Raw genomic sequence first — 27,637 nt, forward strand, 5'->3', positions numbered from 1 at the left:
AACCGGAGATCCACATGCCGCCGAAGGGCGTAGAAGTAGAAAAGAGCTTGCGTCTTACAAAGCTGAAATAGGAGATAGATTAGTATGTTGATTGGCATTGCTTGCATTGACATGCTTGTACAGTAGATCTTGGAGACCATGACAATGCAGCCTTTTGCCTAACAAAAAAACATAAGTAGTTCTATAGTTTATCTCAATACAATTGTAACATACAGGGTGCATGGTCGCACTATATTGTATTGGATTAAATATTCAAGAGTTGGAAGATGCTAAAAGGTAGTGTATGAGTCTATCTGTTATGCCGTTTCTGATTCACTCTATATCCAATTATATCTAACGGAACTAAGGGAGAGAAACAAGCCAACTAAAATGGATCACGAAATCACAAGAGCAATTTCAATGATATAGATGTATTTCTAATCATCAAATCGTACAATCAATCTCAGAAATGCCCAATTTCAGGAATCGGCAGCAAGGGACAGCCATCATTATCGCAACCAATATAAGGCACGTTATTGCCCCACCAGTTGATATCAACAGCATGGAACTGGACAGCAAAGAAGATTACCAGACCGGCAATACCAATGCCACAGGAGAACGAGGAGCTAAGCACGTAGGCATACTTCTGCCACCACCGTTCGTAGCGACGCTTCACGTAGTAGTTGAAAACGTATCCAACGACGAGAGCCGGCCAAGCATAGGTGAAGTTGTAAGGGGCCCACCAAAGAATACCGGACAGTATGAGGGGAATATTAATATAGCGGACCCAAGAGTTGGGGAAGCGCTTAGCGAGGAAGTAGAAGGGGACGGGGAGAAGAGCGCCGGCAAGGAATCCCCATTCCAGAGGGTGGTAGATACCATGGTCACCGTAGATGCGCGCAGGGCCAATGACTCCCCAGATAACAGATGCAGTGAAAAATGTGTGGGTGTCTAGAAAGGTTAGCAATCTATATTCTGTATAGTAGTTCCTCGGATGAAGGGGTCTTTACCAGGACATGTGAATTTTGATGATTGATCAGAAGTGCAAACATCCTTGATATTGTTCATCTGCCAGGCATTGACTCCAATTGACACAAATGCAGCAATGATAGTGGCAACAGTCTGGGCGGCAAACATTGTGCGAGGAGGGATCTTCATGTAATGGCCCAATTTGAGATCAGCGACAAACTGAATAGACTGTGCCGACGCGATGTACCCATATGACTTGAAGATCATGTTTGCGACTGGGTTGTTTTTCACAGCGTATCCACCAATAAACTCAGCAATAACATTGTTGGTGACCTCGACATTGGTGACAGCTAGAATAATTCCGATGGGGATCTGCAAGAAAATACAGAGCAGCAATCCAACGACAATTCCCCAGATCGGCATTCCGGTGTCGTAGATGCTGCAGCAGACGCATCCGAAAATGAACGCGATGGCTAGGATACACAAGTACCACCATTCTGGGGCCTCTTTGTACTCTCGCATGAGGCGGTTGTGCACATCGTTGTACTCATCTCGGGCGCTCGACCACTTGAGCATCGCACGGAAGCCAGTCATGATCTCTCGCCTGTAGTAGAGTGCTGCGTACACAATAGTTGCCAGGTAGATGGCGAAGAAGCCGGAGTACAGGACTGAATTGGCGGCGCCGAGATAGGCTTGGCCGTATATCTCGTAGCCTTTTTCGTCGAGGGTATATTCTGGAGTGAGAATCCGGCTAACGTTATAGCTATTGCCGGTATTATCAAAGACATCGTTGCTGTTGATGGGGAGATAGGCGGAATTCCACGCATTGGAGAAGTATACAGGTATAATGATCACAAGGCCAGATAGAGCCATGCCGATCACTCCGTTCACCAACGAGAAGAATGGAGTGACAATTGGATCCCATGCATATGAGATAATGTTCCAGTCAAAGGTAGGGAGGGGATTGAATCCCATTCCTCCAATCGAGCCGGTGATGATAGCCAGTTTGATGTTTTCCGGCGCGATCCAAGTCATCCAATTGAAGTAAGACAATGCCTGGAAGATGTAGTCAGGAAACCAGAAGTAGAAGAACATTCCACCAAAGGCGTACAGAAAGAATCGATAGCGAGACATCGTCCATCCGTGCACTGACTCTGACTTGCCATCATTGTGCAGGGCTCGGTTGAGGGCAATCTGGGCCAGGTTCTTGGGCCACAACATGGCGGGAGGGTAGACCAAGAATCGACGTGTGATACCAGCACATCCATAACCAATCAATTGGGTAGATAGGGTCAGCATAATTTGGAATCCTGCACTGTTGGCCAGTTCCTTCATTCCATAGAACATGTCCAGCTTCAAAACTTGGAAAATGTAAGTCACGTAGGCGGTTCCATTGAGGCCTCCATAAGCGACATTGGACATAATAGTGATGAGCATGTGCTCTTTCTGATTGAAGGGACCCGGATTTAAGCTACAGTTTCTCCCAAAGATACTGTAGGTAGTGGTAGGTAGAACTCGAGCGAAGAATACACCGCAGGGATAGGCCACCAACTGAGCAACAACAGTATAGAGATAAATTCCGGGATACCGCAAAGAGAAGAACTGATCTATACCAGTGCCCAAGATTGTGAAAATAATACCAAGAAACCAAGCACGGAATGTGTTGACTGGCATCGAGGGATCATCGGTGTTGTCGACAACTGCACGAACTTCGGCGTAGGGTGAATCATTGAGAAGAAGATCACGTTCAGCCTGGATCTCAGCTACAAGACCCTGAAGACGGGTTGTTTCTAGCTTGTCGGGTGTCTCTCGCAGTGCAGCACGAGCCGAGTTAAGGATTCCAGTGGGGAAGTTAGGATCTAACTCGTGGTCTCTGATAGTCTCACGCAGGATGTCCAACATTTCTGATAGATCTGTATCGGAGACTTCGACAACGGCCTGGATTTTCTCCACGTCAAATGGACCCACCGCAGTGGTTTCGTAGAGACGACCATCTTTTTCTGAGTCTGCCATGGCGATAATCGATCCAGGTGGACCCTAGATAATATCAACGCAGGGGGGTTCTTGGTAGCCTGCGGTTGTAGGCAAGTCGTAAGTGACCGTCTTGGACCACAGGAGTATAGCCATGCTTTATATCCATTGCACGAACAACACCATAGTATGGATTCTTTGTACAATCCAACGGCTGTCCGCCGGTGCTTTAGTCAATATGGCTAGATAAGGCGAATGTCAGGTTTCAGCCAATAAGACTCATCGTTCATATCGGTTTCTTGCACAGCAATTTAATCGAATTGGTGCTATAATGGTTGGCGCCGGAGTTGGTGAGCAAGCTTCTCACTAGCATTGCTAATTAGACTTACCGCGAGCCGTAATTGGTCCTTGCGCTATCTGAAAGCTTGGCTCTCGGACTAAGAGTCTCTACGACGCTATTCCGGGTTCCACCTCGAGGAGACTTGTGAAATTGAAGGCGAGTGACCAAATTAGGAAGCAGGTATAGCCAATCAGGAAGAAGGTACATATTTTATATCAATATCTACAGCGCTATGTTCTCTGTTAGGGCCCCATTAGGATAAATGATTTCGGAAATTCAAGGATTCTACATATGTAGTTCCTATTTAATAATGTTGGAATCTCGAGTCTATCTGACGAGCTTTTTTGCAAGTCTCCCTGGGCTGCTTGGGCTGTCCTAAAACAATCAGTACTACGTACTCCATACTCCGGACGGAGTATACTGTTTGTGAACGCTCTTAAAATAATTCCCCCGGACCCACCTTAAATCCGACGGAGCTCCGCATTCTCGAGTGGTGAAAGGCGAGAGAGATAGCCAGTCAGCACTCTCTTTCTGCTTATCGCCAATACTTCTTCGTGCCTGTATTGGGTCAGTCATACTTGACAAGAGATCTGACCACCGAAGCCATTTTGGCCTAACGATCAGGGAGAGGCCCATTGCGTAGAAGTCTGGTCTTTGCCATGGCATAACTCTCTCATTGGATGATATCTAACTACAGCAGGAACATGGGGGCCGCATGCCGCGCGGCACTGTAGTTTTTGCCAACTATAGTTCCTATTCCAGGGTCGCATTAGGGTCTGGGAATCATCTTAGCACTGGTCCGGTCGATCCCACCTCGCTCGGAGCAATTCCCTTTTAGGCATTCTAGCATTGCATTATAATTCAGAATACATAGTATAATAAGCATCATCAAGATATACATTAAAGTCAACATCGAGATGTATCTCATCACGATCAATACCCAAACAAACAATGACCTCGGGACCAGGACCATGCTCCCCAGGAAAGGGACTACCGGGGGCCAACGTAAGGGCTCCCATGCCATCGGCTAGAAATCAGGATCCGCAAGCCGCTTCTCCTCTTGTTGTCAGACACGGTTTTCGAGGGCCATTTCCCCCGGAACGTCCTCAGAAGAGAGATGCCCCAGAATAGCAATGGCTTCCGAAAACTTTAGCTAGCAAGCTGGACTGGAGGTCTTGATAATCTGGACGAACCCCATCAACTAATGAGAGAGGCAATACTGTTTCTACGAGTAACATGACATAAGATGCTATCAGATTTCGGGCGAATCCCATGTTTGAGGAGTTATAACAAGGAGGAACCCGGTTGATCGGTTGCTATGATAAGCGGGTCGTCCAAGTAACTGCTTGGTGGCTTCGCCCCTGCCTGTAGAAGACATTCGAGATAGCTTCACACCCCCTCCCAACCGCTTCGCCTGACGCTGTAGAGTCGTCCCAACAGTTGAAAGGACCTAATGGGGCTTTGTTTACAACCATCAACTAGACAATAGCTTGGTGGCCATCGTCAATCGCCCAATGTCATACGGTGCACAGCTGTGACGGCACACACATACGGCTTGGTCGAGTCTCAGAAAGCAATATCTCCAAAGTCTCCACGTGGTCATTTTGAGCGGCTAAGAGAAGCGAATTACGCTATGTTCCGCGCTCGTAGCCTAAATGGGCATCGTTGAACTGTGGCTCAAAGAACGCGATGTTGGTACCAACATGCAGGAATCTTTTGGCAAGAGACGAGTTTCCATTTCTGGCCGCGGATAAAGGGCCAGAGCCTTGGTGACGCTGAGAATTGAACTGACACAGAAATGGGGGTAAAATATGATAGAACCTCCACTTGATTCGTACCGGAGCGAAAATGTCTTTCTGGTTGGAAAGAGATTTAGCCACCGGAAGAAGCAAATCATTTGGGGTTGACAACTGCTCCGCCAATGGCATGCAAATGAAGCAGCCTCATCCCCTCGATCAATTTGAAATCTGGACACCTCCGTAACCAGTAATTCGGCCGTACCCCATCGACTTGGCGATTTGAGTCGTGCACGGCTGGTGCCAAGGACCACTTAAGGTACAAGGATCTAATCAGGTGTAACCATAGCACATGCCCCCTGCAATAATTTTAAGAGGTCGATAAGCTCTCATCGGCGAATATTCGGAATCAATCGTGCAATTTGCGACATAGCAATCTTCAGCCCTCCGGCCAGCGTCAAAAGCGCGGTGGTGGAGTGAGCTTGCGCGTACTGAGTTAGTTAGCTTGCGCGTACCAAATCAGAAGTGACACCAACAATTAGCTGTGAATGTGGCTACATATTGGGCGGCTTGTGCGGGAGCTTTGGGCACTCCCATTCGATTACTCCATGGCTTAAGATAGGAGACTCGTGTAGTCAATGTGGAAAACTGGATGGAGGGGTGGGACGTTGTTTCGGCGACTTCGGGCAGTCGCTGCCAGTACATGCCAGTACAACCAAATCAGCTACAGCCAATTGTTTGAATTGCCGGGCCACATGCCCTGTGTTCGTGTGTGCATTATATGTTTACAGGTAAAGATGTGCGTTATAAATCACAAAGATTATCGAAATCCCAAGGCCCACCAATTGTTGCCAGCCGAAGAGCTTTTTCAACGCTCTGCCGCTGGAATACCGGTCCATTCCCAACGCATATGCCTTCTTTTGAGAGACCTACAGTGATGTTAATATATTTCTTTCAAGGAGTTCCGTTCCCAAGAACTCACATTTGATGAATGCTGTCTCATCAAGTGATGCGGAGACCGTATAATCAAGACGTCCAGAGGAATCGGGAAAGTTGTCAAGAATCACCCTCTTGGCGCGCAGGTATCCTTGCACTCCGCTGGCATCCATCCAGTCACCAGAAGCTGATTCGAGCGCAATCTGCCATATCTTAGACGGGAGCTGGAGTTGTTCATTCGAGAACATGTTTATATTGGTTTGCAGGGAGTGAAGTACATGGGCCTTGGGTTCTGTCAAGACACCCGTCTTGTCCTGCATGACAGCGTAAAATGCCGTTATCATACGGTTGCGTTCTGACAGACTCAGAACAGAACCAAACACACGTTGGGCTGCGGGACTGTTTGGACTGTCGACAAGTAGGCGATATCCGCCCTGACAGCAAGTCCTGACTAGACGTTGTGCGATATTCCACTGTCTGTCAGGCGTTATATTCCTAGAGAATAGATCTAGTGATGGAGAGTTCGATAGTGGCGGAGTGATATGAGGAAATTGAGGAAATTGAACAGGAGGTGAAGGCATGACGAAGCCGAATGGGAACACAGATCGACTTTCATATGGTGGAGTAGGAGGGGCGGGCCATCTCGTAGCGACTGATCGTGTTATATCCTCGGCATCTGTTGAAGCTTCTGAGTATGCGTTATCCGGAACTGGTGACGAGGCTGTATTATTATCTGTGATTTGAAACTCTTTTGCGGCCCGGACGAGGGGGAGTGCTCCTTCAGACGGATCGTCGCTCCCAGCCTTCGCGAGCGACACGCATTGCTGAGTTATGTTTTGAAGAGCCGATGCAATATGCGGATATTGCGAGAGGAGTTGCTCTTCTATAAGAAGACTACTGAAGGAGAGGAAAGATTGGCTGATATCCTCGATGCCGGTTTCTAATTCGTGTACGCGATTCTGCAGGTTACCGATCGTGGTTTCCTTTCTTTTGCGATATGCCTGCTGTGCGAGGCGGAGTTGTTTGCGACGTCTCTAGAAATTCATGATTATAAGCATAGCCATTTGGAGTGTTTGGATTTGACCCACCTCTGGCACTTCTTGCTCGTTGGTAACAGTTCGAGGACGACCGCGTTTGCGACCACTCGGTTTAGCCGTTTCTTCACCCATTGTATTGCCCGAAATTAGATTTGTGAGAATATCTCTGCCTCGAGCTATATCGAAAATTTGCAACCCCTTTGAAACATCGGGATCCTTTAGGAGAATGACAAATGCGGTGGCGATAAGTTGGTTAGACAACTAGCCGAGGAGCCGCCGGGATGTTGAATAATCGGAAAATCATGCCCAGTGCGCGGCGGGCGGATGACATAAGACCCTTGCATGGCCACCGCTAGGCGATTAAGGTTCCGTGGATACTCAGGCAAATTATAGATTTCCATTGGTCAGTCGACTGAACATCGACGATGGACCCACTATCCTCTCCTTAATTCATACTACATCCATAGGGGGTGTCAGTTCGGAGTAAAAGTGCCGGGAGACTCGTAAAATGGCTTAGAGTTGAGGGAGACTCGAAAATAATAAATTTTATGATCAGATTATGATATCAATAAAATTCCGACATTTACTTAACCCCCCCATCTTCTATTTTTAAAATTTACCTATTATCCACAATAACGTCGTTAACACAATAGCATTATTATTATATTAACCCAATGATAATGACAACTTTCTTCTACAATTTCCCCTTAGTTTTCAAGGCTTCCCCTACTACCTATAAGACAACGGAGAAGGAGCTTTAGTTATATTAAGGAAGTTCTAGTAGTAAGAAACGTTTATATGTTAGATGCATATTTAACACTTATGAATATATACTTTAACATATACACTCCGGGGTTATAAAAATCACTAGTAAACTTATAAGTACCGCCGAACTACCATATAGAAATACACTATAATATAGAGGTAAATTACAAGCAATTTATTATTCAATTAAACGTGAGCAAATATAAGATATGTTATAGTACTCGGTGATATGTAGATATTGGGCGTAGTTTAGTATAGTAGGGTTTCGGCCAAGAAAGTTGTATACGTGGTATGATTGGACTAAATGACTATTATAAAACTTTTTATTTTCAAGTCTCCCTGAACTGGAAACCGCATCCATGGATAGTCGATGAACTGTCAATAGGAAGATGCCACGGCAAGGTATTTGCATATCGAAGCTCGATGGGCAGTGTAAATGACGCTTTTGTCAGTCATATTGGAAGGATTGTCGGAAAAGAAAAACGTGGAGGAAATGATGGAATTTCAAAGCAAGAAGTCAATCAATATTCAGAGTGAAATGTCTCATCAGAAATTTTCAATATTATATTTCGCAGATGCCTCCGTAAAGAGCCATGGATCACGGTAGCCTCCGCTTCCTACTCTGATCTGTAGGGAGTAAGTGGTATCACAACGCCTCTTCTTACATGGTAGTCTCTTTTTCTTTACTCGATCCTCTTGGTACCCTAGTTTCTGCCCTTCAAGGTTTGTTTGAAATGCTTACAGTGGTCTACCTCATGATGTAGACCGGTGTTTGTGCTCTTCTTCTATCCCTTATCGTCACGATTCTGCCAGCATAGTGTACCAAACTCAGAGGGCCATTGCTATTTTGGGCGAGGAAACCTCAGACCAAGCTTATTCTGACCACAAGATATTGCTATAGACGTATATAGAAAATAGGCCATTTGATTAAGGACCAGACTATGGGTAGTCTAAGAAGCTATGGACGTATAAAAACTCATTATGTAGGGCACGCGTGTGCCATCGATTGAATCTTCAGGTTTGACATCTATGAATGATAATAGTAAAGTGTAAACAAGAATAGAAGGTGCCTCTAACCGCCCAAATGCTGCGGCTGTTTCGTGAGCCGTCAAAGTCATCGCTCATGTGTCAAGTCCAATAAAAATATAAGCCAACGCCGGGTCCGATGAAGTCATCAATAATAATACAAATGCGGATACGTCCAAGCTAATGCAATAACACACCCAAGGAGAGCACACAAGACATACCTGCCATTGAAGGAACTGGCGACCTGCACTGCCCACCAATGGAGCAGCATGAGGACTGAAAGCTGTCGCTATGGCTTGTCGAGTGGGTATATTGGTAGAAATAATGGTAGTAAGGGTTTTGGTGGAAGATGTGGTTCTGCTCATCAATTGAGTCGAGTTCCCCGCAAAATCTCAACGCCAGAGCGGGAAAAGGCAGCCGAAGAAAAAGGCGACGCTGCTGACACAAAGCGGAAGGTAGACTATTAGGGAAAATAGTCGATATTAACGGACGAATCTAATCAAGAAGGGATTCGGGGGATTGCTCACTCATTGAGCCTCCACCTGGTGGCATGTTTTGGCCAGAGCCAGACTCCCAGTCATATCCTGTTGACGAGGCCAAAGGAGAGCCGGTCGCCACCCAGGGCCAGACATTGGGGGTGACCCAGCTTGAGGTTTCTTTGTGAGTTCCACTCCAGGGAACTGGGACGCTGTCGATGGTTGCAGTAATTGCAGGTGCGGACTCGGTTGACGTGGGCTCGGCGGCTTTGTTGCCATTGACCGTGCCTCCCTCTGCGACAATTGACTGCCATGAGCCGCTCTTGTCACCATATCTGTACGAAGTCCCGGTGGAGTAATCAGTCACGGTCATTGACTTCATATACATCTTGAAGGGGCCTTGGCTATAGTCTGTTTGACCACCAGCCCAGTCTAAACAAACACAAGCTGTTAGCAAGCACGATAAAGATAATTTTCAGGACAGTCCTACTCACCAATAGTCCCCTTGGCATTGTTCGGGTCACCGCCAGCCCACACACCGACCTTGACCATCATCGGGCTCTGTGGGTACTGGTTGGTTTCTGCAGTTTCGGGAGTGAGAACACGGACAGTCTTGCCATCAATGGACCACACAATCTGGCTGCTGGTCCAGTCGATTGAGAAAGTGTGGAAGTCGTCATGGTTTCCGGAATTGTCGTGGTAGGCGCCACGGCTGAATGAGCTTGTGTCTCCTTTGCCAAAGTAATTGGTCTGCACTTGGGCGTTGTTTCCACCCAGCCACTCCCAGTCAATTTCGTCCAAATCATCAGACTGCAGAACTGCACTGCTCACGATTCCAGTCCCTGGTGCTGCCTTGATGGTGCATTCCACACGGCCGAACATGATGTACCAGCCAGACTGAATCAGTGGGCCATCGCCCTGCTTAGCAATAGTAAAGGTTGCACCGTTTGTTTGGTCATATGTGACAGATCCAGTCGACTTGAAAGCATCTGATGCGCCACTTGTGAAATCAAACGTCTTGTCAGATTGGCCAAATGCAGGATCAGCGGGACATGCTGCTGGATGTTAGTGATCTGTTGACATAACTGTGATGATGTGCCCTACTCTTCTGTGTTGGATTGCAATCGGTATAGGTCTGGGCCATGACTAGCGTGGAAGACAGCAGGCTCAGGGCCGCACCAAGAAAGAATCGCATGGTGGGCCAAGTAGAATAAGTAAGCTATAAGTAATTTCGCAACTATTATGCAATAATGAAGATGAGAGTTGATACGAAAGGGTAACAGATGAGGAGAGAAAAAACGGGAAGGGATTTCAAGTAAACGAGTGCACAAACGGTCTTAAACAACTTTGGAGAAGGTGCCAGCCTCCTCTTTCCGTGGCTTCTGTTTTTAGTCGATCTGTGGGTCCCCGGGTGTCATTAGGCCAATCACATCCCATCACAAGATCGAGGTTGTGCCCACAGGTGGATCAGCGGTGGATAACGGACCACGAAGAGAGCTACACCACGTTGTTCCATGGAGTCTCTACATGTAGCCATTCCATGTACGGAGTACGGAGTATTCCCCCGTACACTCGACGGGTGTGCAGTTCAAATGTCAATGTGCATCCTCAGTATGGGTGTGCATGTGTATGTACAATGGCTATTCTAGATAGTGCGTGACAGAACACATTCGATTAGGCATCTTAGATCGAGATCCTCGGAATACGTACGGAGTACTCCGTACATAGATATTCATTCGATGAAACCAGTCTACCCGAAAACCAAGAAAAAGCGGCAAGGCCCAAGCAAAATTAATAGGTGGCAGGGTACACACGTATATTAGGACCCACAACTCCCCAGCCTCTGGCATTTAGGTAGTCTTTACACCACTTATTATTAGAGATATGACCTCATAATGAAGATTTCCTCTGCATGGTATTATTTTATACTCCGTACTCCGTACGGAGTCCTTGTCTTCAATCCGAAACAAATAGATACTGGTACTAATCAATAGTCGGGATTCTAATGTTCGGGCTAGGGCTGCCTACCATTGGGCAGGCATCTCCCCATTAGCTCTAGCACCCTGATGAGTGACATGACTTTAACGACCAACCTTGGCTATCCTTTTAATATCTGTAATTTTCGCTAAATGGGCTCTGATTAGGCGCAGGAGTAGCACAAGAGGCTGGTCTAGACTTTGGGCGACATAAAGGACATAAAGCCGCCGGTCGACGTAGGCGATCGATGTAAGGGCGATCTGCCGAGTGACGAATTGAATCACGACAATGGGAGGGAAAAAATAGTCCGATAACTGTGGGCCCTATCATGTCTCTATGTATACTTGTTATTCCATTTAGATATCGCACCTAGGCCCCTGTACGACTATGCAATGATCCCATGCGGTCCACCTGGGTCTATTACTTTGGCAATTACCTTATTATGCCACTTATACCACACCACTGTCCTTTCGGCTATATCAACACCACTAGCTATATTTCAACATTCTCATTTGATCTTTTAACCATGTGTGACCTCCTTTTTGTTCCCACCGTTTTGCCCGAAAAATTGTGACCGTGAGCGGCGGTAAAAAAAAAGCCCTAGGGCATGAGACGGCTCGTCTGATCGTCACCGTCGGCAACGAGACTATGGGTAAGGCGCCCTCACTTATCTTTGAATCGACGCTGAAGTCAACGCGAAATACAACGAAACTCGTGCAAAATACCGAATGGGCCTAGCTAGATCTCAATTGTTATGTTCAGGCGTTCCACACGTAAAATTCAGGTTTGTGAGCTTGGCATCCTCGTTTGAAATTCCGAGGTAACCATTTCCACTTTGAATACAGCGACAATGGACATGAAAAAAACCATGCAGATTAAGTTCACGCTCCACTCGCCTAGATCTGTACTTTGTACTCCGTAGGGTCTCTGAACTAGCGGTCTCTAATGGGTTGCTAGACCCACTACTTGGTTGTGCTCAATCTGATTCATACCTTGGGAGGAAACTGCTAGGAAGTGAGGGTCTGCTAGTTAAATCATATCCCTGAACCCTAGAAGAGGGAGGTTGTGTGTTTGTGCTTGCTACTGCCATTGTTGGCAGAGCCAGCCATAACGCATTCGTCCAGAAGATTCGAGTCAATACTCAATTTAGATAATTCCGCGAAGAAAAAGATATGCTTTAGTCTTCCATCGCGCAGCAATACAAGTTACCCGAAGTGGGTTTGATGCAGCCTACCTGTATCTCAAGGACTTTCTTTGGGCAGATCTGTTATGTATAGTACTAGAGTCCTCTTTGCCAAAATATCAGTCTATTGCTTTTATTTTGTAATGATGTTCTATTCAATGTAGGTTATGGATGGAATAGAGATATCACAGGCCAGACAGATTGCAACGAGGGAGAATGAGCTGTGCAACAGTAGCAATACATTTCTCGGCAATCCGAGCTGTCACCTTCTAGCGAAGCCAAAAAAAGCAAAAAAAAATACGAGTACAACCCTGGGAGTGCTACAGGGATTCTTTGTCACAGCCTCAATACCTCGAGAGTTGAATGACCCCCGGGGCCGGGATGATGGACCAATGACTCGACTATACTCCGTAGAGGGCTATGCAATGCAAGAATGGCACACATATACGGAGTAGATGGCTACATTATACGCACGCTATACGAGGCAAAGCGAAAAATAGAACAGAAGACTGTAAAAGTGAAGCAGAACAATGACGGGGAGAGCTCCACAGTCTCCTTGTCGAGCACGGACAGCACGGACCATGCCCAATGAAAATGGTTATATCTATAGAAATATTCAAGTGAAGAGATGAAGAAGTAAGAAAATAAAGAAGTGAAGAAGAAGACAAAGAATTAGTTCCAGATACCTAATCTACAAGTAAATTTATAAGTTTCAGAGTTGAAGATATTCCCAGGTTATAGAAGTGCAGAAGAGCCTCACTCCGACGGTCTAGTACATCCGAAGCTCACACCATCTCTTTCTTATTATATGAATCTCATCTTGAGCTTCGGATCCTTTTAATTCTGGTTTTTTTTTTATAATAGGGATCTTGGCTTTGTTCTCGATCGTCATTACGTTGATCCGCCTTTGTCACGAGTCACGACTATCCCCACTCTTCGTCTTCCCCCCAATTAACCCTCAGGACTTCAATTATCACCCCGTTCGCCTTGCCAGTATGCGCCCGGGTTGCTTTTAACCGCAATCTCTTCCTAAAACCTCATGAAATAACGCCCCATTTTGATACTCACGCCCGACGCTAGACTTACGCCTTCGGTCTGCTCAGCTTTTCATACGCCTTGCTTATCCTCACGCCCCCGCTAGCCTTCCCAACTCCTTCGCGCTCTTGGTGTTAACTCACTCATTTGCCTCGTCTCACTTTCAAAACGAATGTCCTACATAGCTTTTCCCAGCTATTAGACTCTCTATCGCGTCGCCGGGTCGGCCTCCACATCGTGGCGCCAGCACCCGAGACAGCAGAATCGACAACCACACGTTCCAGCTCCCCCGGTCGCCCACACCATCCGATTATCATCGGTTCTATTAATGCTGGACGGTTCTGAACCATCACCACACCCCAAGATACAGCTGGCTGCAACTTGACTAGGGTTGCTGTGGTGGCATTCGGCCGAGTTAGAGCGCAGCCATGCCGGCGCGGGACCGCAACCAACCCGACAACCGTCAGGGTTCGGAGAGCTCTGGAAATAGCTGGATGTCGCAAGATACCGTGCGAAACTCTGCGAGTCTGTCTCGAGATCAAGACGAGGCCTCTACGGGAGGTCAAAATGCCGACCCGTTTCCAGGTTCCTTCAAAATGGACTCCAAGTAAGCTTCTGTTTCTCTAAGTGACCCGCTGACTTTCTACGCGATCATGGTGCATCGAATCCAAGCTCAAAAAGAAGAGGCGCTAATGAGGTTTTCTTTTTTTTTTTCCGCCAGGCCCGATTCCTCAAGACCCCCTCGGATTGATTGGGGAAATTCCATGTGGTCATGGAACTCCCCCGATATTTCCCCCACTGAACAACGCAAAGCCTCTGGCTTTAGCAATCACCGCGAGGCTTTAACGGTCCCGAGCAATCGAGATAGCCCGTCTCAATCATCCGTCTCGAGTCCTCGACCTCCACCCCTTCACCCATCTCGCGCCGACTCCGATGAGATCGAATCGATTGCCCCGTGGTCCACACTCCCCAGCAGTGGTCAGCCAGATGCCAGTGGTACCTTTTACCACGATTACTCCGAACATGAAGCTTCGCCTGCATCATTCACATTTCGACCCACCACCGGACGAACAATCGCAAGCGAGCCCGCTGAATATGAATACCATGGGGAACATCGCCGGCCATCTGCTGCAAGCGCAACCACAGTCAGTAGCCAGGGGTCTAGATCAAGTATTAGCCAAAAGTTCAGAAAGAAGCATTTGAAAGGTCTACTTGGAGATGACTATCATTCGCCTGGAGAGCTCCAAACCGATGACGATGGCTCCCAGAACCCGCCCAGCAGGCGTGGGGGACCAGTCGATCAGTTGAAGGCGCGCGAGAGAGCGAACTCAGATGGTTCGCGCAATACGTCCGAGGGCTCCAGCTCGCAACGTCCCCAGAGGTCACGGGCAAATAACCCTTTGCCCTCCAGTGACATCACTCCATGGGATTATCAGAGCTTTAATGACATCCCGCAGTATGGGGAGGCACCGGTGCGCCATGTACCCATCGGCCCCGATGGACAGCGTCTCCCATCCTCGGAGAATGGTTCCTCTGGGCAGAGGGAGCCAAGCCGACGAGGACCCGGCAGGCATCGTTCCTCGCGAAGCAAAGAAGAGAACCCGACTCTTGCTGGCGATCTGGCATGGTCCCAACCCCGACCTACTACTGGCAGAGACGACATTGGATTGCGGCCGTTTAATGAGAACTACTTGCATTCATCGACGGACATGAGCGACACCGCTGCAGGTGGGGGCCGGTCGACAAGTCCAACGCCCAGTGTGCGTAGCGCATACCGAGACCATGATCAGAACTCACAGCATCCCAGAATCGGCGGGTTCATCAAAAAGATCCTCGGGAAGTCGCATGACAAGTCGAGGAACTCTTCTCCGCCACGACGTGATAGGCAAGGAAGCGTCGAAGGAAGTACTTCCTCTCGATACGCAGAGTCGGTAGATTCGGACCGAAAGAAAGATTCCGGGAAGGGCCTGATGGTCGGAAGAAAGCTTGGTAATCGTCGGGTGTTCACTCATCAAGGTGGTGACCTTTATAATCCAAACAAGGACGACAAGAATCAAGAGGAGAACAAGCATTTCTTCCACCTTGATGTCGATATGGAAAACCTGAAAGGAATTGTCCGCCCACCTTCGCCTGGACAAATGAAGCGTGGAAGGGATGGGACGATCACACCCGGCGACGATTCCAAACTCGAGAAGCCGTGGAATGCGCCTGAAAGTTGGCAGGTCAGAGGGCCTGTTGACCCTACCTTAGAAGACCCCACCTTGGAAGAACCCGCCCCCGTCGGTCCTCGTGATCGTGAAGCTTCGTACTTTATTCGGATCTTCCGAATTGATTCTACTTTCGCCACGCTATCAGCTGGTGTGAATGCTACCGTGTCCGAGATCCTCTTGATGCTTGGTCGGAAGTCTTTTTTGCAAGATCATCTCAACAATTATGAGATTGTTCTGCGGAAACATGATCTTTCACGTCAGCTTGACCACAATGAGCGACCTATTCAAATGCAAAAGCGGCTGCTGGAACAAGTTGGATACACGGAAAAGGACCGTATCGGAGATATTGGCCGCGAGGATCACAGTTATCTCTGTCGCTTCATCTTCTTGCCGACCAAGCTCAGCGGTTACAGCAGTCTCGACACCGAACCAGGTTTCAACAAAGTGCAAAAGTTCAGCCATGTGGATCTCCAAGGCCGCAGTCTTGTCACTATTCCAATTACGCTGTATGCGAAATCCTCCGAGATCATCTCGCTGAATTTGTCTAGGAACTTGTCATTAGACGTTCCCAAAGACTTCATTCAAAGCTGCATTAATCTGCGAGAGATCAAGTTCATTGGGAATGAGGCCGCATTTCTCCCACAAAGCTTTGGCTTAGCGAGCCGATTGACCTACCTGGATGTGTCAAACAACTGCCTTGAGGACTTGGATCATGCGGGTCTCGACCGACTTACTGGTCTTGTTAGCATCAAGATGGCCAACAATCAATTAACCAAGCTTCCCAGCTCTTTCGGTAATTTCCAAAACCTGCGAAGCCTGAACATGTCGTCAAACAGTTTCAAGATCTTCCCCGATTTCCTCTGTAACCTACAGAGTCTGGTTGATCTTGATATCAGCTTCAATGGCATAGAAGAACTTCCCAATATTGGCCGCTTGGCCACTCTCGAACGCCTTTGGGTGACAAACAACAACCTGAGCGGTCCTCTCGATGATTCCTTCCGGGAACTGGTGAATCTCAAGGAGTTTGATGGACGCTTTAATGCTATCACCAATATCGATGCTCTCTCTAGTCTTCCACGTCTAGAGCAGATATTCTTCGGTCACAATCTTCTATCACGTTTCAAAGGCTCGTTCCCGAGGTTGCGCAGTTTACATCTGGACCACTGCCCCATGACGCAATTTGATGTTGACGCTCCTATGCCAACGCTGACTTCTCTAAACCTTGCATCGGGCAAGCTCTCCCAATTCAGGGACACCATTTTCGAGAATTGCCCGAATATAACGAAGCTCGTCCTTGACAAAAATCATATATCCTCGGTTTCGGCTCAGATTGGCAAGTTGCGTCGATTGGAACACTTCAGTATGATCAAAAACCCACTATCGTCCTTGCCTTCAACCCTGGGTTGCCTTGCGGAGCTCAAGAATCTTAACCTGAGGGAGTGCAACTTGAACTCTCTACCAGCCGAAATTTGGCATTGTGCCAAGCTAGAAATACTCAACATATCCTCAAACATTCTTTCGAGCTTTCCAAAGTGCGGTGCTCCGTACCCGCAAATTCCCGGTGAGCCTACAAACACGCCTGGGGCTACACCTGGCATTGCTGGAAACCCCAGCTATGAAGACGTAGGCCCACTGGATGAACCAAGTCTACGTCGACCCAGCCAAACGTCGAATGGTGTTATGAATTCTGTGTCATCTAACGGGTACCGGAATCCTTCAAATGCTCAATCTAGTAGGAAGGTATCGGCGACGTCGCCATCATATACCGACCCCAACTCGGGAAGTCGGAAGGACTCAAATTTCTCTCAGCAGATGGCAATGACGTTCGCGGCGTCCCTTCGCACACTTTCACTTGCCGACAACAGACTTGAAGATGATGTTTTCCGGGAACTCTCATTGCTCCCAGAGCTGCGTATTGTCAACCTTTCCTACAATGACCTGACGGAATTACCGCAAGGAATTCTCAAAAGGTGGCCGTTGATTTCCGAGCTGTACCTGTCCGGCAACGAGTTGACCTCTCTCCCATCCGATGACCTGGAAGAGGGAAGCAACCTCAAAGTTCTTCACATCAATGCCAACCGGTTCCAAGTCTTACCTGCGGAGCTTTGCAAAGTCAGCAAGCTTTCTATTCTGGATGTGGGGAGCAACGGGCTCAAGTACAACGTGTCAAATTGGCCTTACGATTGGAACTGGAACTGGAACCGTAATCTCAAGTATCTGAATTTCTCGGGCAACAAGCGTCTGGAAATCAAGCCAAATATCGCGTCACTGGGTCCTCCGGCCGCCAATGGCGCTGACCTCACTGACTTCAATTCCCTGACCCATCTCCGTGTGTTAGGACTGATGGATGTCACACTCACTATTCCCACCATCCCAGAGGAGACTGAAGATCGCCGTGTGAGAACATCTGCCTCCTTGGCTGGTACTCTCGCCTACGGTATGGCCGATTCTCTTGGTAAGACCGAGCATCTATCTATTATTGATATGATTGTTCCGCGGTTGAAGCAAGATAATGTGGAAACACTTGTGGGAATGTTTGACGGACAGACACTTTCCAGCGGTGGTTCTCGCGTCGCAAAATACTTGCACGAGAATTTCACTTCTACTTTCTCGTTTGAGCTTAAGAAGCTGCAGCGAGAGCAGGGTGAAACAGCATTAGATGCACTCCGACGGTCGTTCTTGGCATTGAATAAGAATATGGCAGGCTCTGCCTACAGGTCTATTGATGATCGTGAGATCCGGCAGTACCATCGAGGATCGACTGCGGCCAAAATGCTCAATCAGGATGACATTCAGTCCGGGGGTGTTGCTACCGTCTTGTATCTGAACAACATGGACTTGTACGCCGCCAATGTCGGTGATGCTCAGGCTATTTTGATCCGGTCAGATGGTTCAATGCTTTCTTTGACGCAAAACCATGATCCCGCAGAACCTAACGAGCGTGCACGCATTCGTGCAGCAGGAGGTTTCGTGTCTCGCACCGGGAAGCTGAATGATGTCCTCACCGTGTCGAGGTGCTTCGGGCACTTCCCTATGATGCCCGCTGTCATTGCAGCCCCTTCCACAATGCATACCGTCTTGACAGAACAAGATGAGATGATCGTGTTGGCATCAAAGGAACTCTGGGATTATGTTACCCCCGAAGTGGTGGTTGACATTACTAGGAGAGAACAACCAGACCTAATGTTTGCAGCTCAAAAGCTACGTGATTTGGCTATCTCCTTCGGTGCCACCAATAAGCTGATGGTGATGATTCTCGGCGTTGGGGAAATTCAAAGGAGACGGCCAAAGCCTCGTCCTTCTCTCAGCGCTGAAGACCAGATCATCCCAACTGCCAAGCGTCCCAAGAAGCGCGATGGTCCTGGGGATTCGCGACTCGCGCGCTTTGAACATGTGAATGCTCCCGAGGGTGAATTAACTATCATGTTCACTGATATCAAGAAATCCACTGGTCTATGGGAGATTTGTCCAGATGCGATGCGTTCTGCTATTCAAATCCACAATGACATCCTGCGCCGGCAACTTGCAATCTTCGGTGGCTACGAGGTCAAGACAGAAGGTGATGCTTTCATGGTGGCTTTCTCAACCACGACGGCTGCCTTGCTGTGGTGTTTCAACTGTCAAAATCAGCTCCTTGAAGCTGAATGGCCTACGGAGATTCTCGATCAGCCTCAGTGCCGAGTTGTGGTTGACATGGACAATAATGTTATCTTCCGTGGCCTATCTGTCCGCATGGGTGGCCATTGGGGCGAGCCCGTCTGCGCAAAAGATCCAGTCACCAGCCGAATGGACTATTTCGGTCCAATGGTGAATCGAGCGTCGCGAATTTCTGCCGTCGCGGATGGAGGGCAAATTTTCGTTTCGTCAGATTTCATGACCGACATCCACCGCAGCCTTGAGATGTTCGCGGATGCTGAGCGTTCTGCATCCACCAGCTCGACCGACAGCAACTCCCGCGTAGATAGCCTCGGTCACAACATTCGTCGCGAACTTCAACAGCTTAATAGTCAAGGTTTCGTTATCAAAGATCAAGGCGAAAGAAAGCTGAAGGGTCTGGAAAATCCAGAACCCCTCTACCTTGTTTACCCCTCTGCGCTTTCTGGTCGCATGATCTCTTCAGAAGAATCACAGGATCGTGACAGTTCCGCTGCAACTATCAGCCCAGATAACCAACTTGACATCCAGACAAACATCATTTGGCGTCTCTGGGAAGTCACTCTCCGCCTTGAACGACTTTGCGGCGCTATGGAGCATCCAAGTGAACCGAGCCTTAGAGAGCCGAACGTCGCTCTCTTCAACATGGTCAAGAGACACGGAGGTGAGCTCAACGACTCGACCGTTCTCAGTTTGGTCGATCAACAAGTCACCCGCATCGAGGTTAGTACTACACAAACCCCCCTTTCATTCTATTTCCAATCCTAACAAATTCCAGGTGTGCATCAACACACTCTCCCTACGTCACATGATGCGTCCCTTCAAACCAGGCGACACCCTCAATGACCACGCCGTACCCATTGCCGAGGTATTACAGCAACTACAAACACAACTTGCCGAATTCCAAGCTCTCAAAGAGCAGATGGCCGTTGGTGCTGCAGGCAACATCGGCGGCCCACCAACTCATGAAAGGATGGGCCCTTCAGGCAGTACCGACAGCGGTATTATTTCGGCCTCATCATCTTTCCTCCACCTCCCCGGCGATACCAATCGCTCTTTTGATTCCGGCCGCGGCTAGCACTGATTTCTGCCGTCTGCTTTTATTGCACTAATTTCAATTTTACTTTTGGGTTCCTATTTACTTGCGTTTTGAACTTCTTTTTTATTTCTTGTATTTCTCTGGCTTTGTTTTAGTGGGCGGCGTCCCACTGGCGGGAGGGGGTCTGCAGATGGTTTTATATAAAGCATTATGGCATGGAGCCACGGTGATTGTTTCGGTATCTTCTTTTATTATTGACTTTGATCTGCTTTGGAATTTAGGGCTGTAATTGGCTCGGGCAGTGAATATATGTTACAGTCTATATGATACTTTCATGGGCTTTTTTCCTTGTCATTTTGGTTGATTCTTGACACGAATAAGTCGGCCCACCCTTTCTGAAATACGCACCCGGAGGATTCGTAGCCCACTCTGGGGGAACGGTGAACTTGTCAAGATAACTTGTATTAGTGACTCGACTTAGGTTGGCAGAAGTTAGGGATACCCTTACTGGTGGCGCGGGTGTGTGTCTTGAGTGGGAGACGGGAGGCCTTGGGCTCAGAAGACATTAGCAGCATGGCTTGGGTGAGTAGTGGTGTGTTTCTTGCGCATATTGTCAACACAGGCCACTGGCAGGGGAATGGAGTACTGAGGGGGCAAATGTAGGAGAAGTTCTCTCTGTTGATTCAGTGTAGTTATATAAATATGTACTTGGTCTTGGCAGAGATCGACGTGAATGTGGGCCTTAGGGAATATCACGCCTAATCACATGACCATATTCTAGGGATGTAGAGGGAAAAAGAAGAGAATGCTGCTTTACGTATATATATACCTATGTATTTATATAGGTATGATATATGGAATAGGAATACTTCCTATTCCCAGATTTTTCACAAGACCAATTACTAAAATCCATGTAACCTTAGCTATGGAAAGCCCTAAGAGTACGTGGTAACATTCTGGCCTGAGGCGCCAACGTCACCTTCGTCAGGTCACGTGCCATTGTTTATTCGTGCGTCATCGTCCTTGTTTTCTTCTTTCTTGGTCTGCTTCCACTTCTTCACCTGGTAAACCGAATCCAAGCCAGGAAATAAACCGAGAGGCATCTATTCCTTGGGCTTTCTTATCTACATTTACATCGTTCAAATCGTAAGTCCCAAAATCGGTCGTTTTTCGCGCCCCGCCTGTTGCCCTGGCTACGAACTGAACGAATGATCGAACCAGGTCTGGCGTAATTAACAGCTCGATAAAAAAATTACACTTCTCCTACCCAGTTAAAATTCGGAAAAGGGAGCGATCGGTGGCATTTCACTTGCATATTGCAGTCTCGTCTAGTCACGCACCGTGCTACAAGTTCGGTGTCCATCTAAACAGAAATTCCTCTAGACTACCAATCTCGGTCGGTCGGGGTGTTCGCACATTAATTAGGCCACCACATCGAACATCGCACATTGCACGCCACACAAAATGGCCGATGAACTGGAATACCTCCATCCAGATTTCGATTTGAACTCTCTCACTGTCCCTCGTCTCCGCTCCATTCTTGTCAGCCACGATATTCCTTACCCTGCCTCGGCAAAGAAGGCTCAACTGATTGGTATCCTCGAAGATGAAGTCCTTCCGCAAGCCAGAAAGCTCTTGCGCGACCGCGACACGGTTCGACGAACTAGCATGGGAATTACAGACATGAGCAGTCGGTCGACATCAGTAGCTAGCGACACGAACGATAGAGAGTCGATGCCTCCTCCGCCCACACCCTCAACAGTCGGATCCACAAGAAGAGGCGAGCGAGGTACATCGCGACGAAGTACCCGTCACTCAACGGTAGATACCGATGATGGTCTCAGCCCTGCTACGCCTATCAGGAACACAAAGCGCACGAGCGTTGCTCGCTCAGTGGGTAAACACGCCCGCACATCTGACACGGAAACCGGTGACGACACACTGGCTACTCCAGTCGCGGCTACCCGTCCTACTCCTCGCAAATCTACAGCCAGAAAGGTTGGACGGAACGAGGTCCTCCCCTCGACAGAAGTGGATGAATACACTCCTACTGGTGTTAAGTCAGAATCACGCGATCAGAGCACGTTTACGGATGACAATCCTTTCCAGAGTGGAAGCCCCGAGGCTCCTAAAAGCGCAAGGATGAGCTTTGGCGGTAAGCGGAAGAGCGTTTCGCGCTTATCCACCGACAGCCCAGCTCGGGGCCGCGGACTCAGGTCACGGAAATCAGCAACCCCATCTAGCAATCAGCAAGATGCCGGATTCCAGCCACCCAAGCGGGATTCGTTTGATTTTGCATCCCGGTTGATGCCTCCGCAGGAGGAGCCTGAGGGGGAGTCAGAACAATCCGAGGATGACGAAGAAAGCGAAATTGAGGCGGGTGAAGAATTCACGCCCGAAGAACAGCTCGCTATGTCTATGGAAAATGATCATTACTCGCGACAAATTCAGCCTAGGCGACGGCCCCAGAAGCAAGGAACCCTCAGCCGCTTGGCCCCTTGGGTGGTCATCCTTTCACTGGCCGGCAGTTTTGGTACATGGTGGCGCAAAGAAAAGCTCGAGATCGGATATTGCGGCCTGGGAAAACCTACCTGGTCTTTGGCAGAGACCAAGGTTCCTGAGTGGGCGAGTGTTCTGGAGCCTCGGTGCGAGCCGTGCCCAAGCCATGCCTTCTGCTACCCGGACTTTGAAGTGCGCTGCGAAAATGATTTCCTTCTGAAGCCGCATCCTCTGGCCCTCGGGGGCCTGGTGCCATTACCACCAACATGTGAACCGGACAGTGAAAAGGAGCGCCGCGTGAAGGCTGTCGCTGATAAAGCTGTTGAGGAGCTTCGTGAGCGCCGGGCAAAGTGGGAATGCGGTCAGCTGAAGGAGGACGGCAAGGGCGCCAGATCTCCGGACATCAGCGAGCCGGAGTTAAGGGAAGATGTAGCCAAGAAACGCCGCAAGGGCTTGAGTGACACCGAATTTGATGAGCTGTGGAAGGGCGCCATTGGTGAGATCCTCGGCAAAGATGAAGTTATCAGCAAGACCAAGCAGTAAGTTTTCCCCCACCCCAGGAGGGATTCTCGTGTCTCCTTGACTGCGTTCATCGCTCTGGACTCCCACATCCAGCGGCATTTCTTATAAAGATCTGGTCTGACATTGGGTACCGGAACTGACAGAGACGCGTTCGCAATCACAGAAATCCCGACATCCTCGTCCTCTCATCTACCTCCATTGCACGGCTCCCACTCGCATGCGCCGTCCGCCGCCACTTCCGACTCGCTCTCCTCGCGTATCGACTCCCTATTTCACTTTTAATCATGGCCATTGGTCTCCTTGTGTACGCTCGTGCACGTGTCCTCGCACGTCGGTCTGACATTGCTCGCGTGCCTGAATTAGTAGCTACAACCCTTGACCGACTATCTACGCAGGCTGCACTATATGCCCGCGGCGATGCCAAAGAACCTCATATTGCCATAGGTCAGCTCCGCGATGATGTCCTCCGCTTTGAACTCCAGGGCAAGCGTCGTGAGGAGCTCTGGCGACGGGTTCGCAGCTTTGTCGAGGGCAACGCTAACGTCCGCGCTTCTGTGCGAGAAGGACGTAGCGGTGATGTTTCTCGAGTCTGGGAGTGGATCGGTGGGATCAACGCTGTCGGCGAGCAGGAACATATTGGCCGCCGTGAGAGTGCACGATTCTCTATCCCTTCTCCATCCGGTAACATCGTGTCAAGCCCCCACATCCCTGCGGGTGAAAGTCAACCCGAGCCTATTTCTAGTCCGAGGGAATCTCGCCGCTGGGACGAGGGCCGTCCGATCTATTGATTCTCGTCCCGCTGTCCGGGTGATACCTTTGGTATCTGTGCATGCAGCTCAACTGTGACTGTATTCCTTTTTATATCCCACCCGCTTTTCTTTCCTGATGTATGAGATATGGCCCTTGTTTCCCAGATTTTCTTGTCTTTTCCCCTCACTTTATTCCCTGCTTCCTTCGTTTACTTCATCGGTACATATTATTTCCTGTCCATACAAATCCCATTACCCATTCTAATCCACTTCATTTTTCCCAAACCCAATCTTCGTCCTAGTGCTGGTTTACGCACGATATATGTAAGGCAATGTAGTCCTGCAACCATTCTTGGATTTTGTCTTGGCCGATGGCAAACCGAACCCGAGGTCCTGCAGAGTAAAATAGCGCGTATGCAACGCACCAAATCGGGTACATGTATATATAGAACTGCTATCACACCGATGGAACCAGAGGGGGTTTCCTGCGGATGAATATACGCATAATCCAGGGGAAACATCTCCACTGCTCCTAATGGATATAGTACTCCGTGTCACCCAGGCCTAGTATCGTGTATCAGCTCGATGATGCAGGCAATACCAGCCCAACGGTGAAGATCAAGACCCACACTATCCCCCCTATAGTGCTTATGTGCATATGTCCCTCGGTTAACAGCCATGTGGATAAACGGGCATTGGTACGGTACGCTCGTTCAACTATGTGACCAGTGCGAAGAGAGCCTGGAAGCCACTCGATCCAGATAAGAATAAATGAATTAACTTTCATTTAAACATCCCACTTAGTCAAACACTCTACAGCCCGTCTGCAGGTTCGAAGTCAATCTGCATCACGCTAAAAAGGCATATCGCTCTCGCTCCCGCTCTTGACCGTCTCCGTTCTTGATGCCCAACGTATCGAGCTGATCAATCAATATCCCTGTCGGTTCCGGATCCCTAGTACCCGTGTGCTTTTGTCCGCATCGATGGGCTACATGCAGATTAGGTAAGGGGAATACGTTAGATCGTGTGGGGCTTGTTTTAAGGCTGTTCCTTTGCTTTCGTTTTTACGTTTAGCTCTATAAGAAGTGTTGGTTGCCCAGGTGGTATTGGTGATAGTGCCATCGAGGGGGGGTTCCAAGACCGTTTGATATCAGTATCCAATTAAATGAGGGGAATTTGAGAAGTGCTGTTGGAAGATATACTGTAATTTGGAATAACATTAGGAAACAATCTACGGAGTACTCGGCGCAACAAAGAAGTTGATATCTTACGTGCTTCGCACATTATTGTCTACCACCACAGTGGTTCGAAGGATCTATCTACAGATGCGCGATTCGCAGTCCAAAGCAGCAGAGACCAATCAGGAAGCGGGGAGTTAAGTGATACATGCATATTATCAGATCCTGCGGTAAAAACCCAGGAATTCCTTCCTGGACGGTCAGCCAACCAGCTCCTATCTTTGCTCGGGGGAAAAGGTTTCCTCGGGAGACGGGACTGCTTTTGCGTGCTTGGTATAGGGAGTACGTTGTATCTGGCGCAAAAGCACCTACATAGGGTAAAGTCCCTACATATGGAAAAGCACCTACATAGGGAAGGTAGGATAGCCCTAAATAAGTTGACTCTGGTGGCGAATTCCGATTTTGACCGCTTCTTGAGGGTTATCCTAGGGAGGCATCCTATCAAGGAGTGCTGAGGGGGCAATGGGGTGGATACATACGGTCAGTATCCGTACGCCGTATCCAGTGCTCCGTATGGTCTTTGGGGTTTTTTTTTTTTTTTTTAACTACTTTTTTCACGAGATTGCGTTTTTATCTCCGGCCCCGCTATCCTTGGTGCCGAGATACAGTTAGGGCAACATGTAACAATCTAGTAAGTATAGTGCAAATGACTGCTTGCTCTAGGGCAGCACAGGATGCTTTCTTCCTTGCATCGCTGTAGGTCGGCAGGATTCTACCTGGATGGTTAGGAGTTGTGCGGGATAGGGGCCACGTAGCGTTGTGGCGCCGAAGATCGGTGAGCGGGCGCAATAACTGTGCGAGGTAGAATCACGAGGATCGGGATAGTGGAGATATTTGTAAATGGAAGATGGAGAATGTGAGGTATGTATTCATATAGGGTAAGATCGCAGAGATTGCAGATATGCGTGTACTTCGACTCGCCTATGGCGAGTAAGGCTCCGAGTTAGACCAGATTGGATGACCAGCGGAGGGATCAGCGTTGGAACGGCTTTTCACCTCTCTGCAGACGTTGATGCAGACCCTTATGCAGACCCTTCGCTCGATATTTGAGCCGTGATTGGATTAGCCAATAAGAGAGATAGTTGCGAATACCTTCTTCTTGGAAGCTTTCAAGGTTTTCTCGGCAAGGAGAAACAAATCATGTATGGTACGGAAGTATTCTCCCGGGGAATTATTGATGTCAAGGTAACAGCCACATCCAAGTCTGTGGTGACGGACTTGTACTCCGTAGTTCTCTTAGTCTCGTGTTTGTTTTGTTTTTGTTTTTGTTTTTTTTTTTTTTTTCTGATAAAAAAAAAAGAGTAAATGAATGATCAGAGTTAAAGACCATGTTGTGCATAGCGAAATCGAGATGGTGCAGTCAGGAACAAGATGAGAGATTTGCCCTTCTCACAATGGACCATGGAACTCTTCGCCGGCACCAGTCAGAGTACTAGATTATGGCCCACCTGTCAATTTTATTCCTAATCCTGGTCCGTATTAGTATTGCCCTGTCCCACTTTGTCTTGGTATATCCACAGGCGGTGTCGGCTGAAATCGGTTGAAATCGCATTCCAGATGTATGTGCTCCATAGTCAGAACTCTGGAGGGTATCCATTTCATGCAGAATCGTCAGCCACAGAGGAAGATTGGATCGGGTGCATATACTTCATGCACGGGACAGAGTTGATCCATGGGAATCAAGGGACATATTTCAAGAATCTGTTGATGGCTGCGGACAAACCGTGGTAGAGCAAGCCCTACGAGCAGCCCAGACCCCAGAAGTTAGATACCCTTTGTGAGTACCCCATGCATATATGGTGTTATGTATGCCTCGCTCGATGGATATTATTCGACACTTGGGGACCGATGAAATTTCCAGCCAATATTGAGCTACTTTGTACTTGAGGGTGATTGGATGGATTCTTCACTTCTCGTTAACGGTGTAGACGAGTTGATCCTAGAACGGCATAACAGGGAGGTTAGAATGTCAGAAATTATAGTTTGAGTTAATATGCTGAGAGGACTCGCGTGCCGTTGGTTCACTTGGGTGGCAAAACTGCCATGGTGGGGACTTGACAACTCGCCCTGGTGGGGTTGGCACGTCCACTAAACAACTCAGGAAATTGTTTGGTGGGGTTTCTATAATGTTCCAGAGAGGTATAGAAACAGCACATCTGAGAATGTATGGATACGCACTATATCGGCGTGTAGGGGGAAACCGGAGTCATCTCCCGGAGCCTTGCACATAAAGGTATGAAAATATGGTGTTAGATTCTTGAGAGAAAGGGAGAGAAATAAAAGAATAAAAGAATTC

At 48.3% G+C, this 27,637-nt stretch overlaps 6 protein-coding genes across 6 annotated transcripts; 3 read left to right on the forward strand and 3 right to left on the reverse strand.

Annotated features, from left to right (window-relative positions):
- Positions 1–442: 442 nt before the first annotated feature.
- N7537_001858 (uncharacterized protein) lies at positions 443–2,961 on the reverse strand (the record flags this gene model as incomplete). Its single annotated transcript, XM_056892916.1, has 2 exons — positions 443–930; positions 990–2,961. The coding sequence occupies 2 exons, from the start codon at positions 2,959–2,961 to the stop codon at positions 443–445; spliced, it is 2,460 nt and encodes an 819-aa protein (XP_056757911.1).
- Positions 2,962–5,799: 2,838 nt separating this feature from the next.
- Positions 5,800–7,100, reverse strand: N7537_001859 (bZIP transcription factor; the record flags this gene model as incomplete). The annotated part of the gene is made up of 3 exons (XM_056892917.1): positions 5,800–5,924; positions 5,978–6,965; positions 7,020–7,100. 3 exons carry the CDS (start codon positions 7,098–7,100, stop codon positions 5,800–5,802), a joined length of 1,194 nt encoding a protein of 397 aa, XP_056757912.1.
- A 2,029-nt stretch (positions 7,101–9,129) lies between these two features.
- Positions 9,130–10,465, reverse strand: N7537_001860 (glycoside hydrolase family 16 protein). The gene is made up of 4 exons (XM_056892918.1): positions 10,340–10,465; positions 9,730–10,290; positions 9,287–9,667; positions 9,130–9,219 (listed from the first exon to the last, which is right to left on the reverse strand). Exons 1-4 carry the CDS (start codon positions 10,428–10,430, stop codon positions 9,152–9,154), a joined length of 1,101 nt encoding a protein of 366 aa, XP_056757913.1. The 5' UTR covers positions 10,431–10,465; the 3' UTR covers positions 9,130–9,151.
- A 2,796-nt stretch (positions 10,466–13,261) lies between these two features.
- Positions 13,262–13,615, forward strand: N7537_001861 (uncharacterized protein; the record flags this gene model as incomplete). Its single annotated transcript, XM_056892919.1, has 2 exons — positions 13,262–13,388; positions 13,476–13,615. Coding segments are annotated over 2 exons (267 nt in total), but the record flags the coding sequence as incomplete, so codon positions are not given.
- A 243-nt stretch (positions 13,616–13,858) lies between these two features.
- Positions 13,859–20,372, forward strand: acyA (adenylate cyclase acyA; the record flags this gene model as incomplete). The annotated part of the gene is made up of 3 exons (XM_056892920.1): positions 13,859–14,037; positions 14,152–20,017; positions 20,073–20,372. 3 exons carry the CDS (start codon positions 13,859–13,861, stop codon positions 20,370–20,372), a joined length of 6,345 nt encoding a protein of 2,114 aa, XP_056757915.1.
- Positions 20,373–21,797: 1,425 nt separating this feature from the next.
- N7537_001863 (putative sister chromatid separation protein (Src1)) lies at positions 21,798–24,142 on the forward strand (the record flags this gene model as incomplete). The annotated part of the gene is made up of 2 exons (XM_056892921.1): positions 21,798–23,371; positions 23,518–24,142. 2 exons carry the CDS (start codon positions 21,798–21,800, stop codon positions 24,140–24,142), a joined length of 2,199 nt encoding a protein of 732 aa, XP_056757916.1.
- Positions 24,143–27,637: the final 3,495 nt, after the last annotated feature.

Source organism: Penicillium hordei (assembly GCF_028827395.1).
Source record: "Penicillium hordei strain IBT 12815 chromosome Unknown utg000001l_segment0_segment0, whole genome shotgun sequence".
NCBI lineage: Eukaryota > Fungi > Ascomycota > Eurotiomycetes > Eurotiales > Aspergillaceae > Penicillium > Penicillium hordei.

Excerpts from the sequence above, each read along its gene's own strand:
- N7537_001860 (XM_056892918.1), bottom strand. The coding sequence starts at position 10,430 with ATGCGATTCTTTCTTGGTGCGGCCCTGAGCCTGCTGTCTTCCACGCTA. Across the intron at positions 10,291-10,339 it reads TTGCAATCCAACACAGAAGA|CATGTCCCGCTGATCCTGCA; the intron begins GTAGGGCACATC and ends AACATCCAGCAG. Across the intron at positions 9,220-9,286 it reads ACCAGGTGGAGGCTCAATGA|TCTACCTTCCGCTTTGTGTC; the intron begins GTGAGCAATCCC and ends TTTCCCTAATAG.